The following is a 15128-nucleotide window of genomic DNA, read 5'->3' as shown; positions in this document are numbered from 1 at the left end:
TTTATCATAATCCCTGGCTCCCTAAATTAGGTTGGTGCTACTGAGACTTTCATATTAAACCTCAATCTCTCTTCTGAGCTCATTTCACTCAGACTCTAGGGGTAAATGAGTATCCAAGACTACATAGATCACATGTAGTAAGGAATTTTTAAAAGATCTCAGAATTTGGCAGTTGGAGTGTCACTAGATTAAACTCAATATACTTATTAAACCAGACAGAAAAATACACATAAATAAAGGAAGAATTCTTTTTCATTGCATTTTTAACTTGGCAATTCATTAGAGGAAAATCATCAATTTTCCTTGGGAAGTATATTTGTATAATGTACAGAAAAACAAGATCTAGTAGAAAGCAAAAACCACTTCTCTCAAAGCTTCAGTTTTTAATGTAAGATATACTAGAAAGAATGATCACTCGTGTACCATCTATCTAACTCTAAATATTAGTCACTCCAATCATTCAATATTATTTACTTATTACTTTAAAAAAGATTTTAGTTACTGAGAGAGAGGGAGAGGCAGAGCAGGCGGAGGGGCAGAAGCAGAGGGAGAGGGAGAAGCAGGCTCTGCACTGAGCAGGGAGCCCTACCCATGGCTCCATTCCAGGCCCCTCAGATAATGACCTGAGCTGAAGGCAAAGGCTTAACCAACTGAGCCACCCAGGTACCCCTCCAACCATTCATTTAACTATCCTTTATCTTTCCTTGCATTCTGTCATACCAGTGTCCCAGTTTACCTCCTACTTCTCTGTCTTCTCTCTCCTGTTCTTTCATCTTCATCCAGGTGTGGATTTTCCCCAAGGTTTCTGTCTTACCATTTTCCCCTCTTCTGTGTAGAAGCCAGTGAAAATTACGATCTCCACTTTCAAACTTCCAACCCCAATAGTTTCTAGGAAAGAGAAAATGATAAGTGCAACAGGGGCAGCTGGCTAGCTTAGGCCAAAGAGCATGCAACTCTTGCATTTGGGTGGTGAGTTTGAGACCCACCTGTAGAGATTAAATTTAAAAAAAAAATTTTTTTAAGTGCCACAGAAATCAAATAGGATGAAGAGTGAAAAAGGTCACTGAATTTTGGCAAAGGTCACTGAATTTTGGCAATAGCAATTAGGATGTCACTAAGTGAGCCATCCGAGGTTTTTGAGTAGGGGTGTTACACTTTGGGAATGAAGAATCTGGCAGTACTCTGAAGAATGGATTGGAGCCAGAAAATATTAGGAATATTAATATCTAAAAGTAGATATGGGGGTCACAGATATAATTATGTAATCATTGGATTTAAATGTCATTAAATTCCGATGTTTCATCTTGGCATTCCAGGCACTAACAGTTGCCCAGTTCCATCCCAGACATTACTCCGCCCATCAGCATATTCCCCAGCTCCCATACTGGACTATTTACCGTATAACAAGCCTGATCTTTCCTGCTTCTACATAGCCTCCGGCTGTTCTCTGCTGATAACAACTGCCCATCCTGACAGCAGCTTTATAAACTTAAGTGCTTCTTGCAGCCTTCTATTAACTCCCAAATCATACGTATTTCCTCTAGGTTAACAATAGCTTTTGAGTGACAAGACCAATTCTGACTCATTTTTACACCTCCTCCCGCCTGCCTCCCTCCTCCCCCGTTCAGTGCCTCGCCCAGTGTTTACCACTTAGAACGCATCCGCAGAATGGATGAACTCGAGTAGGGAGGAAAGAAAGACACCTAACAAAGGCTTGTAGAATTCTACAGGCTCTACAGGTGTAGTAGCTCTTTTAATGCTCAGATGTTTTAGCAGCCCAGAACGAGGTCTTCCAGTCTTACAGCTGAATAAATTTGGGCTCAAACAATAAAACCTCCGGCCGTACATTACAGCCAGCAGATAGAAAGATGTAACTTTGCATCCGAATAACAAGGAGGAATTAAGTCCTAATCATCATCCATTCCAGAGAATCTTGAAATTGGGAACCCAAGAGAACAGGGTACTCCGTGAAAGTCAGGAATTCGCAAGGATATATCCATGCGAACCATTTCCTGCCCGACTTTCAAGAGGAGAAACTGGGCCCCCAACCCAGATTCTAAAACATAGGAATTGGGCCTTCAAACCTCTCCCCTGCCCCCAAATTCCCAGGGGAAATCTAAGTCGGACACCCGAGACCACCGCAGCCACCGCTGCGTGCACAGAACGCGCGGAACTAGGAAGAGGAATTTCCAGCCCAGCTGGGCGTCTCTGATTGGCTGCCGGCTCAGCTTGGAACTCTGGGGCGTGTGACGTAACATCCGCCGGGCCCGCCATCTTGTTCCCAGGGGCAGTTGGCGGAAGAGATCGCGCTCGGTGGCCGCCGGTTCGCCTTCCGCCGGGAGTTCTCGCGCCCGCGTCTCGGCGTCTGCTTTCGATCCAGGGTCCTTTTGTCGGCGTTCCCGTTGCCCTCCCTCATCCAGCTGGGGGACAGCGAGGCGGCCCCCTGTCCTGACGGCGTTCCATGGAGTAGGGTCCCGGACCGTTGTCCCGAAGAGCGAGATCGATCTTGGCCCCCTCCCCCTCCCTTCTCCCTCCCTCCTTCCTTCCGCCGCAACATGGCTAACAACAGCCCCGCGCTGACAGGCAACTCGCAGCCGCAGCATCAGGCGGCCGCGGCCGCGGCCCAGCAGCAGCAGCAGTGCGGCGGTGGCGGCGGCGGCGCCACCAAGCCGGCGGTCTCGGGCAAACAGGGAAATGTGCTACCGCTGTGGGGCAACGAGAAGACTATGAACCTCAACCCCATGATCTTGACCAATATCCTGTCGTCGCCTTACTTCAAAGTGCAGCTCTACGAGCTCAAGACCTACCACGAGGTGGTGGACGAGATCTACTTTAAGGTACGAAGAGTCTAGGCCCGGGGTGGGGGTTGGGGGACCGGGATTGGGAGGGTTAAGTTCCGAGGACGGGTTAGAGGAAATGGGCGGAGGCGGCCCTTGAGGTCTGAGAATTTGTAGATGCGGGAATGTTGATGGGGGGGGGGGGGCGGTGGACTGTAGTTGGCCTGGGAGGGGTCAAACTGGGGCCGCCCTCTCATTTCTTTTTCAGATTTTTAGGGCTGGGAGAGCCCGCCACTATTGAACTCTCTCCTCCTCCAACCTCCTGCCCACCCCTGGGGGGAGTTGGACGGGAGGGGTGGGGGAGGGGGAAAGAGTAACTGAATCCTCTCCAGTTTCCAGCTTTAAAATTATTCCTTTTGACGTGGATCTACTCAGCGCCAACTTGTTGGTGCTTCTCCCGCTCACCCTGGGCCAGGGCGTGTATTGACTTCAATGTTGGCCTCGTGTTGTTGGTATTCTCTATCCGATCCAGACAGGGAAATGGTCAGTGCGTGTGTCGGGTGGGGGCGGGAGGGTTGAGGGTGGAGAGGTGTCAGGGCAAGAGGTGTACAGAAGGCCTGGAAATTTTCCCAGCAGGAAGTCAGGAGTAAGTGGTCTCAGTTACTTGTGCGTTGGGCTTGTTTAGAATTATCTGGGCCCTGGGCTTCTGCGGCAGGGTCGGTGCTGGCTTGGCTGTGCTGGGGAGCTCACCTGGCGCCTCCTCACTGCACTCTTGTCTCAGTTCTTGTTTCGTTAGCAGGATTGACTCAGTCTTGCAGCGAGGCTCGGAGCAGCCCAGGGTCGCAGGTAGAGGTATGCACTATTAATCATGCTCAATCGCCATAAATGCATTTCCCTGGTTAAATGAACGGCTAATTAGGTATTTTTTGGCCATTGGTTTTGGGCTTTTCTTCACCAACTAGATAGGTTTTCTCCACTTCCTTGCAAATTATGTAGTTTTAAAGCTATCTTCCAGGCCTCTTAAGGTTAATTAATATTTAAAGGAATATTAATAATAGGCTCAATAATCTTTATTTTAGCGAGCGCATCTAACAGAATACCGTCTGTTTTGTGTGTTTGACTCCTAAAACTTTTGACAGACCACACATTTTCTGTGATCTGAACATACCTGTAGAGGTGCTAGCAAGAAGAAATTCTTTATTTGCCTTTAGGTTATATTTTGTCCCCAACACCCCCCCACCGCCCCCCCCCACCACCCCGTTAAGTGATTAGGTTATTGAAGAATTTTGAGATACTAGTTGTTTTTGATAGAAAAATCGTAGTTTGAGAATACAGTTCAACTTTGGGTATGTAAAGTACACTGAAATTTTCTTACCCTTTTACAAGAATATTGTAAGTGTAATACTATGAACTAGGTTTTTTTATAGCTTTTAAAAGGTAAGGCCTTTTTCAGTATGGATACAGTATGGTGAATATTCTTAGCTTTGTGTAGTAAACTTTAAACAATTGAAAATTGGGTTCCTGCTCTTTGTGTAGCAGGTTCTGTTTAATAATACAGGCAGATGTTAACGTGATAGAGGAAAAGCTTGTTTTCTCAAATTCAGATACTGTGTTTTGAAACAATTCAAGAATGTACTAGAAATTATTTAAATTTAGTTATAAAACTAAAGATCCAGTCTTTGTTATCAAGAGGTCCAGATTAAATAAATCATTGACATATGTAGGCTTCTAGTTCTAAGTTGATTTCGTGTTGTATCCACCCCTTTGCTAGCCTTTAAGGAATTGAAACATCTTTCATACAGCAAACTGGGGGAAGGAAATAAAACCGTAAAGCAGTGCTGAGCATAATAGTGTAGTGCTCACATTTAAATGCATGCTTTTCTGTCTGAAGCCACAGAAAAAAAGATGATAAAAATGTAACCATTGGTGGGGTAAAAATACAGTTTTAGAAATGCATACTGAAAGAACAGAATTTTATTTTGATTTTGTTTTAAGTTAAGAAATAAAGATTTTTCTAAAAGACCTTGAGTTATATGTTATCGAGTTAATTTTCTTTGCCATTTTTAGGTAAAGTATGTGGTTTTTATAGGGTACTCAACAAAGATGATACTGTATCGATTATATTTAATATAATGACTAGTCACTCAGTTTTTAACAGTTTATATTCTGGGGAAAAATTGAATTGGTTCCTGTAATTAGGCTGAAAATAAATTACTAACAAGAATTATCTGTATAGGTGTGGCCCTTGTAATTTCATCTCTAATCAGGAATGAACATAATGCCTGTTCATGGTAAAAAAAAAAAAAAGTACAAATGAATTTCCATAATTTTGCATTAGAAGTAACTTGTTACTGTTTTAACATGCATATACTTCAAGTCATTTTTTAAAAATTTTACGATAGAGAATTTTAAATCACCATAAAATTAAGGGTATTAAATTTTTTTGAAATAAATACTAAAACTTCATTGATACTTTTTGCTTCAAGTTGGAGCCTTAAATCCATTTTAAAATGAGAATTTCTATTTTTTTAACAACTCATAAAAAGATACAAAATTGATATAACATCAGATATATTTTTGCATGTATATGAGACTCTTAGAAATCTCTTGGCTCCACAAGTGTCAGCTCTCTACAAAGCTATTTTAATGGGATTTCTGCTCATAAAACTGTTGAGGTTTTGTTAAACTCCAACAGTTTTATTGGTGCTCTTTAAAAGCTCAGCAGTTTTTGAAAGATGGTTTACATGTAAACAAAATATATGCATCATGTCAATCAGCTTCCAAGCTTTTGGAAAAAGCTGCTCTATTAGGGACTTGGGTTGACTTTAATCATAGTTTAAAAAAAAATTAGAAGTATGAATGTTTGTTGTGTTCCTCTTTTCTATTTCAGGTCACGCATGTTGAACCATGGGAGAAAGGAAGCAGGAAAACAGCAGGCCAAACAGGGATGTGCGGAGGGGTAAGTAGAAGTACGTGCATTTTTCAGTTTTTCTGTGTCTGATAACATAAGTTTAAAATTAGGAAACTAAAAGTAACAGTTACTCAAATGACAATTGGCACAGCTTAGAAGTTTGTTTTTATCTAAATTCAAGTGTCTAGTGAATGGGGTTAGAAAGTTGCTGTTTTTATTAATGCTCTATTCTTAGTTCTGGGTTATATCTTATTATTAATACCTAATGGGATTAATAAGTTGGTGTTAAATATTTGTTAGTTATTTTGTTACTTTTTCTTAACTGTTTCCCCTAAAGGTTCGAGGTGTTGGAACAGGAGGAATTGTTTCTACAGCTTTCTGCTTGTTATACAAATTATTTACTCTGAAGCTAACTCGTAAGCAAGTGATGGGTCTCATAACACACACAGACTCTCCATATATTAGAGCCCTTGGATTTATGTATATAAGGTAAACATGCATTTATCTACATTTCCAGTTAACTCCCATTTTAATTCACATAAGCCTAATCAATCTGTTGTAATTCTAGGTACACACAGCCCCCTACAGATCTCTGGGACTGGTTTGAATCCTTCCTTGATGATGAAGAGGTATGTCAACAAGGGTAATAATTAGTTTTCTTCTGATTACTCTCATGTAAAAAGATATAAAAATATATTTTATTTATTTATTGGAAGTTTAATGTTTTTCAGGGTTTTCTCTACTTAAATTTATTTCTGTCATATTTTTGGAATTGCTGTCCTTTTCTAAGACTTAGTGGATTTTTAAATGTCTTAGATTAACTTTCTTAAATTTTCTCATTTCTTAATTGTTTAAATGGTTTTGGTAACTATTGCAGTTTTTTTCTTTCTAATTGAGTTTTGTATATGGTATTGATCTTGACTTGTGCTGTTGATAGTGACTTTTTAAGTGGGCCATGCTCAAGATTGAGGTGTTAAGACATGCACATACAACACTAAATATAGCGCTTTATTCTTTTGGAACTTCAGCTCTCTATGCTCTAACTGCTTCCACGAATTAATACTCCCACTTGCACAGGACTGCAGAATTGAAGAGGTGGGTGGGATTTAAGTAGGGTGAGAGTTCAGAGGATTTATTCAAAGTGATCAAAATACTACAATTTTCGCTTTCTGACTCCTAATATGTTATACTTATTTATAAAACCAGACGGAAACCCTAAAATTAGGTTCTTGTTTTTAATTTAAAAAATGTTTTTTAAAAAAAGTAAGCTCTATACCCGGTGTGGGGCTTGAACTCATGACCCCAAGGTCAAGAGTCATATGTGTCTAAGACTAAGCCAGACCGGTTCTCCTTTTTGTTTAATTATAAATGTAGTTTGTCACTCAGGCTTAACAAGGTTGAGCTTGTTACATATGTTCAGGAAACAAAAGTTACTTTCAGAAACATTGCTGTGTCGGATTTAAATCGTATGTATTAATATGCTTACAGAGTGAAGTCCAAGATCTCAAAAAGTACTTAATACATACCTGTATTGTCCATACATATGCCCCCACCACTTTGTATTTTAAGATTCATAAAGTAAATTTTGAGTGCTGCGCTTCAGTAGTCTCATTTAAAACATTTATCCAAAGAATTCGTTGAATTAAAGGATAGTTGAGATAGAGATCTTTCTAGTGTTTTATTATGTGCAGACCTAAAAAAAGTCTCACTCTTGTAGACATGGAGAATTTTTGTCTGTGTTTTCTTGGCAGGGGCTGTTCACTGAACTGTTCGTATTTCTGAAGAATAAAAATATGTATTAGGTGTTAAATCACAATCTTTAAAGTTGCTTTTCTTTTTAGAAGAGATTTTTCAGGCCAAAGGACTTCTCCCTTCTATATTTAAAAAGCATGTCCCTCTTCATAATTGGTATTGCATTAGGTTTGTTTCTGAATGCTTCTGTTTAATCTGTTTTTTATTGTATTTACAAACCTGAGGATCTCTATTTAAGCTAACTTATTGTTTTCTTCCTTAGATATCTGCAGCGATTATATTTGGAAATACTGTATATCTGAACACTTAAGTGTGTGTGAGTGCAAGCAGTTTTACCTTTAGCTCTTGTTTTCCTGTTTAGATAACAAATCTCACTTTCCTTGTGTGCTTGCACTATAGGTTTGGGACTGACAATAGCTGACTAACATGTCCTGAGCTGTGAGAGGGCATAGCAAGAAGGCCTTCATGCGGTAATGACCCTTTTCAGAGACAATGGTCATCATGGATTATGCGTTTCCAATTATTTGTTCATTTATTTATTTTCTACATAACTCTAAATTAGAAACCTCACTGCTTCATGGCAGTTGGTTTGCTATTGCTTCCAGTTTTATTAGGGCTTCATTTTATATTAGAGCTGTTAAAAAATACTCATTAGACAGGATTGTCTGAAGTAGTTCATATGTAGTTAGGCTACAGTGTTAGGAATGATGTGTGCAAACGTGTCCACGGAAAGAAATACATAATTAGTAGGTACGTGGAATGTTTATTTAAGTTTATTGTTCCACGGAGTTTAGTAATATAAGGGGCTGTTTCATATTCCTGTTAACTGAGTGAGATTAGTATACTTCATGCCCATGAGGCTGCAGGATTTGTTCTCACCTGCATGCACACACTAAGCCCAGATATTTCTCTGTATCATTCATTACCAGATTAGTAGGGTACACAGATTACAATTTTTGTTAGAATTTTTTGTATTTGAGATTCCAAAGATGGTAATATTTTTATAGTATACATGTGTGTGTTGAAATTAAATTTTTTGACGGCTAGGGTATCTTTTGTGTTTTTGTAGGACCTAGATGTGAAGGCTGGTGGAGGCTGTGTAATGACCATTGGAGAAATGCTACGGTCCTTTCTCACAAAACTGGAGTGGTTTTCTACCCTGTTTCCAAGAATTCCGGTTCCAGTTCAGAAGAATATTGATCAACAGATCAAAACCCGGCCTAGAAAAATCAAGAAAGATGGGAAGGAAGGTGCTGAGGAAATAGATAGACATGTTGAACGCAGGCGTTCAAGGTAACATACCTCTTGGAATTACTTTAAAAATAATCTTTGTACAAAGGTCCTTAGAAATCAGTGGCAAACTCTCAAGAAATTCTGTGTATGCTGTTGATTTTATGAGTTTGTCACTTTTAACCCCAAAAGTTCATTTTTTTCTGCCTTTCAGGGTCTTTAATTGTTCCTAACATATCTGTATATGTGGGGAATCTAAATGAATAAGACAGAAGTTAAATTTTTAGGATTCGTTTTATTCATTGACATTTTCTTCTTCCTTTCTTAAATATTAGGTCTCCAAGGAGATCACTGAGTCCACGGAGGTCCCCAAGAAGATCAAGAAGTAGAAGCCATCACCGGGAGGGCCATGGGTCTTCTAGTTTTGATCGAGAATTAGAAAGAGAGAAAGAACGCCAGCGACTAGAGCGCGAAGCCAAAGAAAGGGAGAAAGAAAGGCGAAGATCCCGAAGTAATGATCGGGGGTTGGAACGCAGGCGGAGTAGCAGGAGTAGGGAAAGGCATAGAAGTCGTAGTCGAAGTCGGGACAGGAAAGGGGATCGAAGGGACAGGGATAGGGAAAGAGAGAAAGAAAATGAGAGAGGTAGAAGACGGGATCGTGACTATGATAAGGAAAGAGGTAATGACCGAGAAAAGGAGCGAGAGCGATCAAGAGAACGGTCCAAGGAACGGAGAAGTAGGGGTGAGGTAGAAGAAAAGAAACACAAAGAAGATAAAGACGATAGGCGGCATAGAGATGACAAAAAAGATTCCAAGAAGGAGAAAAAACACAGTAGGAGTAGAAGCAGAGAAAGGAAGCACAGAAGTAGGAGTAGAAGTAGAAATGCAGGGAAACGAAGCAGAAGTAGGAGCAAAGAGAAATCAAGTAAACATAAAAATGAAAGTAAAGAAAAATCAAATAAGCGAAGCAGAAGTGGCAGTCAAGGAAGAACTGACAGTGTGGAAAAATCAAGAAAACGGGAACATAGCCCCAGCAAAGAAAAATCTAGAAAGCGTAGCAGAAGTAAAGAACGTTCCCACAAACGAGATCACAGTGATAGTAAGGACCAGTCTGACAAACATGATCGTCGAAGGAGCCAAAGTATAGAACCAGAGAGCCAAGAGAAACAACATAAAAACAAAGATGAGACTGTGTGAAATTTTTTTTGTAAAAGTGGATCACATTGAATCCTATAATGTTTGATTAAATCTGCTTTCTTTTTTCCTCCCAAGTTGAAATTGTGCAGTAGTTAACGCACTCTTCAAGCTCCCTGTAGGCTGCATTTTCATTTCCTCTTTTGTGTAGGGAAGTGCCTTTGTAATCCCATTTATTGCATTGATGTTTTCACCCAGTTGTTGAGTTTGATACATGATGCACAGATTGTTCTTGCATTTTTATTGTTTAATTGTTTTTGAGATGTACAGTCTGTACATATGTCCTGAAAATGTTTTAATTCCTTTGGCATGGTTGCCATGTTGGTTAAATTTGTATAAGGCAATAAACTGCCACTAATTCTATTTTTGTTCTGTAGGTGTGGGATTATGGTTTGTGTACTGAAGTTAGCATGGCTGTGCTTTTCATAATAGAATGCTAAAGACTTTGAGAATGGATCTTGGATGTCTATTATAGGAGAATTTTGTGCTTTCGGTGTACATGAAGGCGGCAGTTGTAGGATTAACATTCTTGTCCACTGTATATTATCTTGGAAGGCTCTTGTTAATATGTTACACTTAATATTCTCCACAGTTAACTTTAGAGAGATTCATGACAAGTTAGTTTCTGATGCAGAGGTTTCAATTAGGCTGTGATTTGATCAAAAGTCCTTTTAGCATTCTACCTCAAAGGGACACTGTTAGTATGCCTAAAATTTATTCACGTAGTTTTTTTTTTAATTTGGAAAAATACATGACATGTAATCTTTTTTCTTGAATTTCTCAGATTTTAAAGTACTATATTAAAGGAAAAAATTAATGTCTAAAGCCTAGCATTCTTGCAGCAACCCTATACTAACGTGAAATTGGGAGAGGGTGGGGCAGATGAGTAGAGAAATAGATTCAAGCCTCCAGCTTCCAAAGCATTTTTATAAATGGGAAAAAACTTAAATTATGAAACAGCTTGGTATAGTGTCCTTTTTTTAAAATTCAAAACTTTTTTTATTGATAATGAAGATGGCTGTTTGAGTTTTTAAACTTAATCTAGAACAGAGAAATATTAAAAAGTAATGCTGTGCTGCATTAAGATTATCAGCAAATTATTTGATAGATTGTTCTTATGACTTGTATTCTGATTACAGAGAACGATCATGAGTGTGGAATAAATACTGGATTAAATCCTTTATTCTGGGTGTTGGCTTTTCCCCCATTTGTCAACATTTTTTTAAAAGTATTTTTATTGTGGAAATTGGTAACAGTGTTAGAGTCACACTTTGTTTAGAGGGATGGATATCTCAGTGCCCAGATGACAAGTGAATTTTAAACGTGTAGACTAGAATTGGACATATGTGATAGTCAATAATCCTTACTAGAGTTCTTAATATTGGCAGTTCCCTCTGTTAGTGAGTGTTCTGTGTGTCATTAGGTGGTTCTTTTGATTGGGAAATGACTTACTTTTCACATCAAAGGTGCTTATTGAGATACTTTGCACTTACTTGGATTACATGTTAGAATCATTTAAAATTTGGACTTAAAGTAAGTTTTATAAGATAACTCAATTTTTTTAGAACAAGAAATTTGAGGTGCAAGGTGATGTGTTCAGTCAGTGCCAAGATGATGACGAGTGTTCCAGACAGTGTCTAGCATATTAACATGTTTTATCTCACTGTTTATATTGGCCAACTTGGTGGGCACTCAGCAGCCGCCTTGCAAAAGTGATACTTGGGGCAAACAAGTACATTTGGAAGAGTCCATATGTGGGCTTAACATTTGTACCTACCTAACTCCAGAAAAATCTCATTAAATGAAGGAATTCCTCTCTGAAAAAATGCTATGCTTTTTTTTTTAAATAAGTGGAAGATTCAGTTATCTCGCCTTTTAATTGAGCATCAAGTGAATTGACACTAGACATAGAAAAGTGTTTTCAAGTAATGAAAGTAGATCTTACATTGAAAATATTTTTAGCATTCCTAAATGATGGTGCTACTCCTGAATACAGTTCCCTCTGAAATGTTAATTTAACTGTATTTTAGGTAAAGTGTGGAAAATTTTATTTCCAGTAGAGGTGAAAATACTATCATAAGCTGTATTTGATTTATGATTTTTAATGTTAAATTTGCTCTTGAACATTTCGATAAGTAGTAGAACATGTTAATAATACTAATTGTTGCCAAATGTATGCGTGGTTTAATTTGGAGAGTGGCTTCCTGAAAGACTGGGAAGACAAGTGACTGCAAAACTCTCAGAATTATTTCTTACAACATGAGCAAACTTGAAAAGCTTTTGATAGAAAGTTAAAAATAGCAACCTCCATCGAGTGTTTGTTCTCGGCTTACTGAAATGACTTCACCTTTTCATGTATTATTATCTTTCATCTGTTTTCTAATGATCCATTTGCAATTAAATACATGGGCCAGTATATTCTCAATCTTGAAATTTTAATATAAAATCTTCATTTTAATGCCCAGTTTATAATCTATTTGTTGGCTATAATGCCTTAGTTCCTCTGAGGCAGTGGTTCTTAACCTTTTGAGTTAGGGGCTTTTTGGGAAATCTAATGAAAGCTACAAATCATTTCTAGAAAAATAAAAGTACTGTAAAATTGCATGCAATTTTGAAAGAGCTAAAGTGCCTTAGGGCTTCTGTGCTTTTAATTTTTTAAAAGCTTTGGTTAGGTGAACAGTAGTAGTTGGGAATGAATAGCAAGTTTAAGTTCCTGAGAGTACCAAAGGCAGGAGTTTCTGGATTTTTTGTTTCTTGGTTTTTTGCTTAAAAGGTAAAATGGGGTGGGGGACCTTAATGGTACTCAATTATCTTCCCCGGAAGAGTTGTCTTTTATGAATAATAGTTGTTTAATTTGGGCAGAGATGAGGCTCAGACTGGCAGTCTATACACTTTTCAACTGATTCCAGAGTGCAACACAACTGACCAGTTGGCTGGTTCTCACTGGTTATATTGGCCAATTAATGAACTTTATTATTTTTTTAAGATTTTATTTGCGATAGTGCACATGTATGTGCAGGGAGGAGAGGGAGAAGCAGGCCTCGCCCCTGAGCAGGGAGCCTGAAACAGGACTTGATTTCAGGACCCTGGGATCATGACCTGAGCAGAAGGCAGATACTTAACAACTGAGGCACCCAGGTGCCCCTGGCCAACTAATGGACTTGAAATTAGTTCAGGTCCTAATCTGATTCTGTCATGGAAATGCTGTAGTCAGCCTTGAGCAACTAATGTAATTATGGGAAGAGCTTATATTTATGGAAAAGGAAACTTCATCCTGATCGTCTGTCTCTGAAATTCCTTCCGTCTGTCTGGTGGGATCTCACAGCACTTCACAAATACTACTGAAGTGACACTTCATTTTAGGATTACTGGCTACCAACATTTGTTACTGTAGGAAGCATGACAGAATAAATACTGAAAAATGTTACATAGCCCACTTAAAATCCATTGTTTCTCAGACCATTGATAGTCAAATTTCTATCACGTAGTTTTGATCTATAATGTTTCGCACAGGTAGAGTATATTCAGGGTGGGGAAAGTTGTCTTCAGCATGTTGCAGAAATTGAGTTCTATTTGTTCAGCTAGAACAGTTGACCCTAAATACACAAGCCATGAGGTGTTTTTTGTTTTTTAATCACAATGATCAGGAAGGGACGTCATAAGGAAATCTTAAGTTTCCCTGATGTGCAAATACCTAAAATCCACTAGTTTAAAGCTAATTTTCCTTGGTTGGTACTTGGTCTGGCCATCCTGAAGCTGAATTATTTCTCCATTGGGTCCTTGGATTTAGTCACTCCCTGCAAATTCCACCCTGGCCTCCTGACATCCCCAGTAAATATACAGTCTAAGGGAGAGAAAAAGTGCTTGCTGAGCAACTGGAAGAGAAGACCTCTTGCCTTCTCTACTCCCTCCTATTTAGAAATTCTGAAGTCATCAGTGTCCTTAATAATAGTACCAAAAGGTGAAATTTCTTTTAAGTGCTGGACCCATGCAGCCAGTCCAGGTACTGGTTCAGTGAGCATTCCTTCCAGAATGACTCCTCTCTGATACCCGTTCTGGGAAGTCCTGGAAATCCCAGGGTCCTGAAATCAAATTCTGTTTCAGGCTCCCTGCTCAGGGGGGAAGCCTGCTTCTCCCTCTCCTCCCTGCTCATACATGTGCACTCTCGCTGAGCCTTGTACAGGGACTGCCACTGACTGCGGACATGCCATTTATTAGTTTACTCAGTTCCCAAATCCCTCTCTGTTCTACTTTGTGTTACTGGGGCTGTGCCCTCCAAACATGTCTTTATGCCTGTTAGCACTATGTTCAACTTGTCAGGAGAGGGTACTGGAGGGATGCTGCAGAAGAAAGGATCTTATCCTGGGTCTGGTGTGTGTTCTTTTTTCTTGCTTCTGTACTGTGGGGGCTCAGGGCACCTCCTGGGAGAGTGCTTCCCAGCAAGTGCACCAGTCCCCCTGCCAGCTTCCCAGCAAGTCTTGGGGCAACTTTCCAGCAAGGCTCTTTGGCAGCCCAGTGGGTTGCTTCCAAACTAGTTTTGTTGACACCCTCTCCTCTCCAGCCCTGCACTTTAGTAGCAAACAGTGGGTCACAACCACACCCTCTCCAACACTCTGACTCTCAATCTTGCAAAGGAACCTGTTCGAAATGTGTTCCTTACTTGGGTCACTTGCCTTGGCTGTAGACATAATGGCTGCTCCTATAGCCACTGTTGCTGTATTGTTGAGTTCTCTTTACCCTTAGTAATTAATCCCCGGTGACTGAGTACTAGTTCTTTATACCACACTTTGCCTGTTCAAGTTACTGTCTCACGTTTGGACTGGGCCCTGACTGGTACAGTGGATTAAGATACCAATCATAAGGATACCCACCTCATTAGGCTGGTTGATAACCCCTAATGTAGTGTAGTATAAGTCGCTCAGACCGTTAAGTTTGCTGAAAATGATGTGGTGAATCAGACCGACTTCTTGACGGAATTGTGACCGAGAACGAGGAATAGTCCAGTCCTTAGAAGAATGGACAAGACTTGTCTAGTTGTCACAGGAGGATGCCCACATGGAAGAAATGGCACAATAAATACCCTCTAGCTGCCTGGCTTCCTGCTGACTTTCTCATTGTCTTAGGGTTTTTTTGTTGTTTTTTGTCTGGTCACTGGATATACTTGTGATTTCTGCTTTCCTTAAGATGGCCTGAGTTGCTCTTCCTTGGGACCCACAAGCCTAACTGGTTTCTTTAATTGGAACCATCAGAGATCCCTGATCAGT

The 15128-nt window shown here is 39.7% G+C and overlaps 1 protein-coding gene across 1 annotated transcript; it reads left to right on the top strand.

The window, feature by feature from the left end:
* The first annotated feature begins 2308 nt into the window (after positions 1 to 2308).
* PRPF38B (pre-mRNA processing factor 38B) lies at positions 2309 to 11690 on the top strand. Its single transcript, XM_032881589.1, has 6 exons — positions 2309 to 2837; positions 5668 to 5736; positions 6026 to 6177; positions 6257 to 6317; positions 8510 to 8733; positions 9006 to 11690. Exons 1-6 carry the CDS (start codon positions 2556 to 2558, stop codon positions 9865 to 9867), a joined length of 1650 nt encoding a protein of 549 aa, XP_032737480.1. The 5' UTR covers positions 2309 to 2555; the 3' UTR covers positions 9868 to 11690.
* Positions 11691 to 15128: the final 3438 nt, after the last annotated feature.

This window comes from Lontra canadensis, unplaced genomic scaffold (genome assembly GCF_010015895.1).
Source record: "Lontra canadensis isolate GAN:19392208 unplaced genomic scaffold, GSC_riverotter_1.0 scaffold75, whole genome shotgun sequence".
Lineage (NCBI taxonomy): Eukaryota > Metazoa > Chordata > Mammalia > Carnivora > Mustelidae > Lontra > Lontra canadensis.
This window is presented reverse-complemented; position numbering and strand designations above follow the sequence as displayed.

What these genes read in the sequence shown, in the direction of transcription:
- PRPF38B (XM_032881589.1), top strand. Translation starts at nt 2,556, where the DNA reads ATGGCTAACAACAGCCCCGCGCTGACAGGCAACTCGCAGCCGCAGCAT. An exon ending in CCTTCCTTGATGATGAAGAG is followed by an intron (nt 6,318 to 8,509) that starts GTATGTCAACAA and finishes GTGTTTTTGTAG; the next exon opens with GACCTAGATGTGAAGGCTGG. An exon ending in GTTGAACGCAGGCGTTCAAG is followed by an intron (nt 8,734 to 9,005) that starts GTAACATACCTC and finishes CTTAAATATTAG; the next exon opens with GTCTCCAAGGAGATCACTGA.